The 10,500-nt window shown below is 41.4% G+C and overlaps 1 protein-coding gene across 1 annotated transcript; it reads right to left on the bottom strand.

Annotated features, from left to right (window-relative positions):
* Positions 1–1,328: 1,328 nt before the first annotated feature.
* IFT52 (intraflagellar transport 52) lies at positions 1,329–10,380 on the bottom strand. Its single transcript, XM_023939865.2, has 13 exons — positions 10,045–10,380; positions 9,094–9,181; positions 8,699–8,828; positions 7,763–7,838; positions 7,606–7,677; positions 7,138–7,264; positions 6,472–6,558; positions 6,107–6,175; positions 5,230–5,384; positions 4,082–4,169; positions 2,833–2,941; positions 2,200–2,345; positions 1,329–1,642 (listed from the first exon to the last, which is right to left on the bottom strand). The coding sequence occupies exons 1-13, from the start codon at positions 10,161–10,163 to the stop codon at positions 1,595–1,597; spliced, it is 1,314 nt and encodes a 437-aa protein (XP_023795633.2). The 5' UTR covers positions 10,164–10,380; the 3' UTR covers positions 1,329–1,594.
* Between the last annotated feature and the right edge of the window lie 120 nt (positions 10,381–10,500).

Below are 10,500 nucleotides of genomic sequence, written 5' to 3'. Positions count from 1 at the left end.
CTCACATGGCTTTTTTCTAAACCATGTTACAATATCAGGAACAGGTGACAAAACAGCTCTGGAACAGGGCTGGGAAACAAAGTTATTTACAGTTAGGAGTACAAACACCCCAGGAGAGTACAAAGCAGAGCTATAATTAGCGAGAAGAGCACTCAGGGTTGGTTCAGCTGCAGTCTGTGCTGGCTGACTGATCAGCGTTGATACTACACGGGAGAAGAGATTAAGCTTGTTGTGTAAATCTGGAGCTGGAATGTACAAAGTGCTCTGGGTGAAAAACACAACCATGGCCTTAAAGGAAAACAGAGGAAGAAATGAAAAATTTCCAACATGGTGCTGTGAAAAGGGAATGGCTGCAGTGGAGGAAGGGATACAACCACTCCAGCTAATGTTATAGTAGCACATCTCAACTGGGCAGGACCTTGGAAGGGGCTTTGGGGCACCTCCTTTAGAAAAACCTGTGCCAAGATGCTGTATAAAGCAAGAAGAAATGTAAAACAAAAAGATATTTTGGGGGGATAAGAGGATGAACCGATTTTTTGCAAAAAGCAGCTCTGATTTTAAAAACCCTGGCAGAGCAAGGTAAAGCGGAGAAGTCATGGAAGGCCTGAGTGGGGGAGGAATTAAACAATTTGAGTGTCAGACTGACAGCCATAAAAGGCTTTATAATACAATTTCACCAAGTTAATATAAGAAAAATGTCCTTGCAATAGAGGTGTGGTGTTGATGTCAACAAATCTTTTCTTCTCACCACCGATCTCCTTGGTTCTATTTTTGCTGTGCATTGAGCTTCAACATATCACGGTCAATGAATTTAACCTGAATTTCCACTCTTGTGCATTATTTGACTCACTAACTCAGGGAGAGGGCTAAATATCAAATAACTGTAAGTAAAAATATTCCTGAATTTCTGTCCAGTATCAGTTTCTTAATAATGATCCATTAAATCTTAAGGTTTTCATCCGTGTGCTGTCCTCTTTTTAAAATTCTGGAGTTCCAGTCTGATATGTGTAGCAATCTGTAACAATGTCATTATTGCTTAATTTCAAATCCTTCCCTCCCTTGGAAGAAATATTTTCTTTCTATAGCAGCAAACTCACCTCTCAGTTCTTTGGCAGGGAGACAAAAGGAGGCTGCCTCAGGGTGATAAATGTATTTTCAGCAGCTCCTGTTAAAATTATGGCTCTATTTTTTTGTCCTCAGTTCACAAACTAAAATAACAACCCTTCTCAAAGTGCAATTAAGGATTTCATGTACACCAGGAGAACCAACAGTAGGACTTACCTACAAGAAAATAAATGCTGGAGCCAGAAAGAAGGAGCCAAAACACATTTTCTTGGTATACTTATTTTTTTAATATATTAAAAAATTACAGTTTCAATAAAGAAGTAGAAAAATAAGAAATTCTTTGGAAAGTGCTTGTGAAATACAAGCAGTTCCCCAGAAGGCATTAATTATCTGAACTACCACACATAAATGATCCAAGCATCCAGTGAACTACTGAGACAGTCCCAATCAATACACTGAAATAGAGGCTTTAAAAATGTAAAAATATACTTTCCTAAAAGGACTATCTCAAACTGGGGAAAGCCAGGTCTCAGGTACCGTTCTGGAATCCAGCTTCACTTGGGTCAGTATCATGTTCCTTCAGTGAGGGATGAGGAAGGAAAAAAAAGAGAAAAGTCTTTTAACAACGAGGTAGAACTGTAAGATTTTTGGCTTAAGAAGATTACATGTGAAATGAGCAATGTCTTGTTAGCACAAACTGCTGCTCTGCAAATATGCTCCAAACACACTTTGAAGCATTGAATCTGCTATGAAGAATTCTTTCAGCACAGCTGTATTTCAGTGCTGGTGTCACCTCTGCACTGCAGCACTGGCCAGAGCTGTGAACACTCCTGATGACTCCCTGCTCTCATTCAGGCACCAGTAATGAACTGGATTTAGCTGCAATTACAAACTACACTTGCATGTACTAATCCCCCAATTAAAATAAATGAGAGACTTAATAAATTGAGCACTACATGTTTTATGGAGATTAACAGCCATAAGTGCTCTGGATCACACTTCACTGGTCTCATTTATTGCACAGCTAATGTCTGACATCACCTCTTGCCTGTGACAAGTGTAGCTGCCACAATGACACACCACCCTCATTGCTGCTACTACCAACTACTCACTTTTAATTGCTATTAGAAATACCTGATTCAGTTTCTTAAACTCAACCACTTGGAAGAAGATGTGCTCCAGGATATATTTGGCATCTTGCTTGTCCTTTGGGAGTTCACTCGTCACTCCCAGGATGTCACTGCATTTCCGCACGTAAAACTCCAGGTCATCGTCAGTGCCTAAACGAGCGCCCAGGGAAGAAGGCAGGTGAGCATCACACACATCTGGAACAGCTGGCCAAAAAACCTGCTCTGAATCTCCATTTCCTCTTGGCATCCTGGGAGGTTCAGTCCCATCACCAAGCTTGGCAGACTAGCCATGATGTATTCCTGCAGCCAGTACCTGCTCATCTTCTTTAGGTGTTTGGAATAATCTTAATATTTTAACTTCAGAGCATAAAAAGGATGTGGAATTTATCAGCAAGAGTGCACAAAGCAATTTATGCACAATATAGGAAACAGCAGGCAGAAGCACAATAAAATGTCATGTAACAGACAAAATATAATGTCATGGTACATAAAGTCATGCTATTAATTTCAGTTTCTTAGATCAGGATAAAAGCAGATTTTCCCAAATGAGGTCCATGCTTTAAAATGAAATATAACAAATTTCCTCTAAAAATACTGGACTTTTGCTGCAGATGTGCAAACAATCTGCTCCACTTACATTTGTTTGTGATCTCTGCAAGACGTGCTTTCTCAGAGGAAAAAGTTTCATCCAAATCAAACAGTTCCAGAGCAGGAGGAGGCAATTCTCTGAAAGCAGGTGGAAAAACCTTGAAGAGAAAAAGCAGCATGGTTGATTGCCACATATTTTTCTTACACTTTACAAATCTCTAAAACAACAGTTTTAAACCTATATTGGACTTGAAGAAAACCTTTAAAAGGTCAAAACCAACTCCAAAGCCACTAAACAAAGGGGCACCATTTGAAAAATCCATTTTTATGTTGCAAAAATAATTGAATATTTAAAAAGAGTTTAGTCACACATATGCCAGAATTATCACCCAACATCAAAACTAGACATTTTTATTTGCAGTTTCAGCTTTGCTCCACAAGACCCAGATGATGGCTGAGAGCTGAGGAACTAAATTTGCCCTAACAGCTCACCCTGAAATCATATTGACATCAATTCTGGTCAGAGTATTTTCTGGTTCATTCAGGCACCGTGTATGTCTGAAATTTGACTTGGGTTTTTAAAAAGCAGTGAAGGAAATACCACTTCCAGTTGCACTCCTGCAGGATCCTGCAGGGTCCTCTAAAGGATCCCAGTAATGCTTTCTCAGTGGCCAGGATAAAGAAGGATGGAACAATGATGGCAAAATTCAGATACTCAGAGATTCCTGCCTTCTGAAATGAGTCTGACACCCCCATAGCTCGTGTTGTTGCTGTCAGCCCAAATATTGCTGGTAAAAGTTTGATCAGCTCCTGCTGTAACAGACCAGTGCTCCACTTTCTGCTTCCCCTGGGGATCTGGGAGATGGAGGCAGAGCAGGACAGACTGGCTCCTCCCTGGCAGCAGCTTACACCAGCACTGCTTTCTGAAATACCACATCCTGTTTTCACAAGGAAGGCTGAGCCAGCACACCACAGGACTGGGAGCAGCTACTCAATCAAAGGCCTATATTACAAGGATTTTGTTTTGGTACCACACACTTCATTTTGAAGCTCTTTTAATAAATTAGAAGTGTAAATAAGTGCTCTTTCCCAAAATATGGTCCCTGCAGTGTAGTCAACTCCCAAGTGATTAATTATTACTACAGCATTTCTCATTATTTCTTTTACAGAACTATGGAAATGACACAGAGTCTTTGCATGAAACAAATGACATAGAGGCTCATTAAAATTGGAAAAGATTATCAAGTCCAAGCTTCATGGAGAAGGGTTCTCCCTGTACAGGCAAGAAAATTACTCACAGCTGGCTGGAGGACAGGTAGTGGAGTCTCAAATTCAGGCTGAATGAGTTGGAGGGGTTCATGTTTCACATTCAGCTCTTCATAAGCTCTGTAGCACAGAAAAATTCAAAGTATGAGGGAAAAAAAATGATACCACATCTATTTCCACTAGCAAGCCATAGAGATGGATTTTTGTGAACACACCAGCATCGAAGTTTTGCACTGTAACAGCACAAAAAATGGAATGTTGTAGTTGGTTTAGTTTCACTGATTTGAGTTTCCCCATTTTATAAGGACCTCAGATAATTACAGATCAGTAATAAATAATTTCTACAGTGAGAAAATTAAAGTTGTGACAGAGGAAGATAATGATAGGTAGATATATAAGATGATGAAAAAAAAATAATCATAATTCAATTCTACAATCCACTTTTAGCAGAATGAACATGGATGCAAAAAAAGTGACCCAGAACAAAACAAGCAGATCTGGGATTTCAAAAACATTTGTAAGGAAGACAATAAACGAAAGTTATTTTTAAAAATAGCATTTGTTATGGTGTCAGAAGGGAGATCCTCCTGTGAATTCCCAATTAGTGAAAATACAAGAAATACAGAGTAAGAAGAAAGAGTGTTCCCAGCAGAGTGGAGTTTCATGGAATCTGTGTTAAGCTGCCATACTCAGTGTGTTCAGACATGATCTGGGTAACAAGGGAGTTATGGCAGACAGAGCTGATAGTGACACAAACTGGTAAAACTGAGCAGCTGATAAACCTCAAAACACAATTATTGGGAAATGCAAAGGTGACTGAAATGCAGCTTTCAGTAAATGTCAAGTAATTAAAAAGTGGAAAAACGAGCAGCTCTCAGGTATCACTCCATAAAGTGCCCAACTTCACTGCAGACAGTTTTCTAAATATCAGATCAATGAATCTCATGTAGTCAGGAAAAAAAAAAAGGAGAAAAGAAGGCCAGAAACTACAGCTAAGACAAGAAGCAAGAGGAAAACATCATTGCCACACTGTACAAATCTATCTTCTGGTATAACCGTATTCAAAATGCTGCCTACCGCTCAGTCCTTCCTGCTCTTAAGGAGACATAGTTAAGCACAAATAGAAAATGTAGAACGCTGAATGGAATAAATAAATGATAAGAAAATTACAGCTGCTGACTTGATAACTGAAGGGAGGGCAGTTGTGTCCAGCTGATAGAGGGATGTATCAAACAGCTTTGTGAAGTCTCTTGGGTTCTCCTCTCCTTCCTGCAGGCAGACCCGCAGCTGCTCGGAGAGCGCGGCTGTGTCTGGGAGCACGGTGTAATCTGAAATCTGGGCACACAGATACACATCCCTGTCATCTGAATTGGTCAACCCACACCCATCGTCTCTTTCTACCTTATACCTCACCTAAAATCTCACTTAGAAATAATTATTTCACTCTACCAGTTATGGCCCTTTGCAGTGCAGGCAGCTCACTAGATCAGTCATCTGCTAATTCTTCTCTCAGCTGTAAAGTCACCCAACACATGCATGCTTTATTTGGGTTTCTGATAATTCTTAAAAATTAAAACAGCCAGCTTACTAAGCAACTGTGCAAAACTGTTGTTTTTTTATGCACACAGAATATACAGCTTTGTCACATAAAGGTATTTCCAAATAAAAACTGCATTTGTATACAAATAAAACTGACACACAGGTCACACTCATACAGAAAATCTGCCTTTCCTTCCTGCATGTTCCTCTTGTCTGAGGGCTCAGAGTGAAGTGCAAACTCCCTACACTGGAGCACTCCATCTCATAAACATGGGCAAACTGGAAAGAGACTTTCACAAATTATATCAGATAATGAAAAGCAATCTAAGGCTGAAAGGTACCATTAATTTTTACACCTAAGCCATCTGTCTACTCAATCCTAGACCATGAAAGAAGGTTCTGCAACAACAGCAGCACACATCTTGCTGTTAACCACGCTGTGCTAAACACACGGTGTACCAAGACCAGTGCTGCCAGATCCTACTGTTCTTTACCTCCTCCTGATGGATCTCTCTTACCTCGGGGTCCTCCATATCCATCTGGTTTAAGTGGATATCTGATGTTGTGAGCCACTGGAAAAGCACATCCTGGGGAAGGGCAAAACTCAATTACTTTCAGGAGGACACAAGTAATCTCATACTATGCTTAAATATTCATTAAATATATTAACTAATATACTATGAAAAATACTAAAAATAAGATAATAAATCAAAGACTATTTGTTAGGATTGGCTTAGACTCCCCATACTGAATCCACTTCATAGCTGTCTTGCTCTAAAATGAAGCTGAGCCTGGAGAGCTTTGCAAATGTTGTGAAGATCCAACAGGGTGTTTTTAAAGGAAAAAAACCCCAAAAAACAACTCAAAAAAACCTCCAACTTACCATGATCTTACCATTTTCTTCTTTATCTAAATACTGGTCATTGAACATGTGGGAAGATCCCAGGGCTGCCATCTTTCCACCTTTATTCTACCAATAAAGAATACAATATAGCAAAAATTCCTTCCAAATCACAGTTTTAGAGGCAACTGTTATTGCAATGCATTACTTGTCTACATAGTAAAAAACTGTGTTAACTTGTTCACATTTATTAACAATATAAATCCTGTGCTTGTAACTCTTTACTACTAAATTTCTGAATTTATTTTTATAAAGTAACAGGGCTGGATGAGTAAAACAACATATGAAAAATCCACTGGTTCCAAGGTGAGAGGCCTCTTCTTTAAATCAATATGTGCTCACAAAGCTAAGGATAATCTTATTTAATAAATTAATACCGAAACAGTGGAAAAAAACCTGAAATTTTGAAGAATTGAAGCTATCCACCAGTCAACCAAAAAATATATAATCTTTGCTGTCCACATCATTAATTCTCCTCTGAAATCCATGCAAAGAAGTTTACCATAAAAAAAGTCAGGAGCCACTAGGCTCATCTGGAGTTTGCAGATGCATCAAAAACTGAGTGGGTTGGTAAGTATCCCCAAAAGATCCACTCACAATTTTTGTGTGGGGCAGGGGAATGCAGGGAGTGCCCCAGGCAACTCATACCTCATGCTGATAGAAAGCCAGGATAGGCCTGTTGAGGGGGAAGCACACAGACCCCGTGGACAGAATTGCCACTGCTGGCTTCATCACATTCAGTGTGGCTCCAAAAGGGTAAACAAAGCTGAGGGCTCTGCAGAAAATACAGAAATTCCATAAGCACCTGCATGCACCAGGCAGGCTGCACAGATTCACAGAACTCAAACTGAAACCCACAGACTAGAGGCAAAAAAAAGATCTGGTCATGAGAACAGTAATGCCTTTCCAAATTTATCCCTCCTGCTCCTTCAGAGGTTACCAAAACCTCTACTAAACAGATTCTCCTTTCCAAATATAACCTAAGAAGCATAAGAACATAAGAAATGCATTAGAAAATCTCACCATAAGCACAGTGCACTGCTGCTAATCACAAACCTGCCAATTCTGAGGTCTTCTACATATTTTCACATCAGTTTCCTCAGAGAAAACACTTACTGTGAGTCACGGCCCCTTCCGTCTTCATCTGTTGTATCAAGCACTGTTTTCTTTGCAGCTTCACTGATTCCCCTATGAGATATGGAAAAACAAACCTTACTGAAAACAATCCAGGTTACAAGACTAATCTGTGAAGATTCACATACCCCAAATATACCTGTTCAAAACTCCATCAGAGATTAGTGCTTCTTTTGGGTGGTAGTACTTGTAATACACATTTCGTACTACAGCATCTTAAAAAAAGAAAAAAATACAGAAATTTACATCAGCTGATCAGTGTGTTAGATTTAATAAACAAAAATCAGTTTAGCTCTTGGATTCCCCAGGTGTTTGCTTCTAACACCACAAAGGTGGCATTTGGCTACTAAAAGAATTGAAATCAGCCCTCACTACTGTTTCCTTTTGGACAGAATAGATTTAGGATAGGTATATGTTTGCAAATTCAAATAAAAATACAAAAAGTTAAGCACATCACCACCTTCTGCAAAGCAAAAGAGACAAAAAGATGATCCAGTTAAAAGTCTGTATCAACTTTTACAACTCTATTTTTTATACATCTTCCAAACACTTGATGAATTAAATCTTATTGACGCAAAAAAAGGGCAGTCTAGAAAAGCCACCAAAAAACCTCAAATATTTTATGTACACTGAGACACACTTGCCTTGGGTTGTTGGGGTTTTTTTCACAGACAGCACAAAACTAATGAATGACATTCTATTGGTCTGCTAAAGAAAAGTGCCACTTCTTATTCAGGGTGAGCATTAAGTGATTCAATCCTTTAAAATGTGTGGAAAATGTTTTAAATTAAGGGCTTTTTAACCAAGAAATTTCCCTAGATTATTTTTTTTAGTAAATTTAAACTAACAACTACAGCAAAGGAATGGATATGGCTAAGCTGTCCATGGACTCTGTCCATGGAAAGCTTTTGCTGTGCTCCAATATCACCTTACATTGTGCATGCAGATTTAAAGAAAAAAAATCTTTTAGATCAAAAGATACTTTGTGAGAAAGATCTTGTATCCACAAAGGCTGAACCTGCTCTTTTAATTTTGCTGCAAATTGATGACTAAAGGTAGCAGTGAGCCCCATTACCATTATTGAAAATGATTCCATATTCTTCTAACAAAAAGTTAATATTTGTGCCATTCCGGGACTCTCCACCTTCTCTCAGCATCACCAGGATAGCTCCACCATCCTCCAGGAATTTCTTCAGAACAGAAAACTAGAAATCAACAAAGATACAGATAAAAAAACAAAAGCAAACATGAGAAGCTACACACAAAACTGCACACAGTTACACTGAGATGAGGGGAGGGAAAAAATTTTGACTACTTGCATTTAACTTGATCCTATAAGAAAAACATTCAAATTCCAATTTATATGAATTAATTTAAAGCAGCATTACAGCAAAGTCCTCTGTCTTGTTCTTTTCTACTTAAGCAAATTTTAAAGCATAATTAACTTGAAAACAATTATTGACTTCTTACCTCATCAGCACTGAATTTCTCTCTTGGTCCTGCTGTAATCCACAATTTCACCCCGAACAGTCTCTCAGATGTGATCTCATCTTTTAAGCTATGAATAAATTAATAAATACATGCTTTATTCTTGGATATAGTCCTGAACCACAACTTTTTCCTTTTGTTTTTTTCTTTTTATATAGGACTGGCAAATGAACACAAAGCAAATCACTTCAGTCACTTTGCATCCTTTTATCTAGGTTTAAAGTTGACAGCTTGAGCAAAAATAATCCTTAGAAATGTCAACCAGCTAAATAGAAACGCTCCTCTGACAAGGCACTGTGGCAGATCCAGCCAGAACTGCTGCAAACTGTCACAGCTGCTATTAAACTTTACACCTGAGGAGCTTCCAAATATTTTTCTTTCTTTTCTTTTTGGTCTGGCCACATTTCATAGAACGAGTTGGAAGGGATGCACTGGGATCATGTAGCCCAGCCCTGGCCCTGCCCAACAACCCCACCCTGGGCATCCCTGGCAGCGCTGTCCAAACGCTCCTGGAGCTCTGGCAGCCTCGGGGCCGTGCCCATTCCCTGGGGAGCCTGGGCAGTGCCAGCACCTCTGGGGAAGAACCTTGCCCTGACATCCTCTCCCGAACAGCTCCATGCCGTGACATTTTTGCAGCGGTCACCTCAACAGTACCATCTACATGAGCCCTGCTTTCTTTTTGTCCCAAACTCCAAACCGAGCCAGATTCACAAATCTGCATGAGGAGCTTCATCCTTACAACTTGCACTCCATCTCCACAGGTGAGCTGGAGCTCCGAAGAACCACGCACAGCATCCCGCAGCGGCAGAAGATGCAACAGGGCGCAATCAAGGCGACAGAGCGACCTCAGCTCACAAGAGACATCCCCAAAGGCCACTCGGGTACCACACACCCCCGCCGGGGCCTCTCCGCGCCCCGAGCGCCGCCCCTCACCTCAGCACCTTCCAGCTGCCGCGCAGCCTCTTCCGCAGGGCCTTGTAGCCGCCGGCCGGCGTGAAGCTCTCGCCCTTGGAGGCGTTGAACACTATGGCATTGCGCGGGCCGCTCTCCATAGGCTCCCCCGGGGCTGCCGGAGGGCTCTGGGGAGCAGCGGGCAAGCGCCAGCGCTCCGGCCGCCCGCGGGTCCCCACCGCGTCCCCGCCGTGCCGCCGTCACCACGCGCGCCCTAGCAACGCTCCGGCCGGACGCATGCGCGGGTGGAACTCCCACCTCCCCCCCGAGTGCAGAGGTCGCCGCAGTGGTTCGCTCCACTCCCCGCCAGGGAAAGGGGCGGGGAGCTACCACTGAAGAGGGCGGGGGGTGTGACGGGGCGGGGACAGGGCTGCGCGCTCCCGGCCGCTCTCAGGCGGGCCCTTGTCCCCAGCCCACGCCTGGCATGGCCGGGAGCAG

The sequence above is a fragment of the Cyanistes caeruleus genome, chromosome 16, assembly GCF_971803275.1.
Source record: "Cyanistes caeruleus chromosome 16, bCyaCae1.hap1.1, whole genome shotgun sequence".
NCBI lineage: Eukaryota > Metazoa > Chordata > Aves > Passeriformes > Paridae > Cyanistes > Cyanistes caeruleus.
This window is presented reverse-complemented; position numbering and strand designations above follow the sequence as displayed.

Excerpts from the sequence above, each read along its gene's own strand:
- IFT52 (XM_023939865.2), bottom strand. The coding sequence starts at position 10,163 with ATGGAGAGCGGCCCGCGCAATGCCATAGTGTTCAACGCCTCCAAGGGC. Across the intron at positions 7,265-7,605 it reads GGAAGGGGCCGTGACTCACA|AGCCCTCAGCTTTGTTTACC; the intron begins GTAAGTGTTTTC and ends TATTTTCTGCAG. Across the intron at positions 4,170-5,229 it reads GCCCTCCCTTCAGTTATCAA|AGCTTATGAAGAGCTGAATG; the intron begins GTCAGCAGCTGT and ends TCTGTGCTACAG.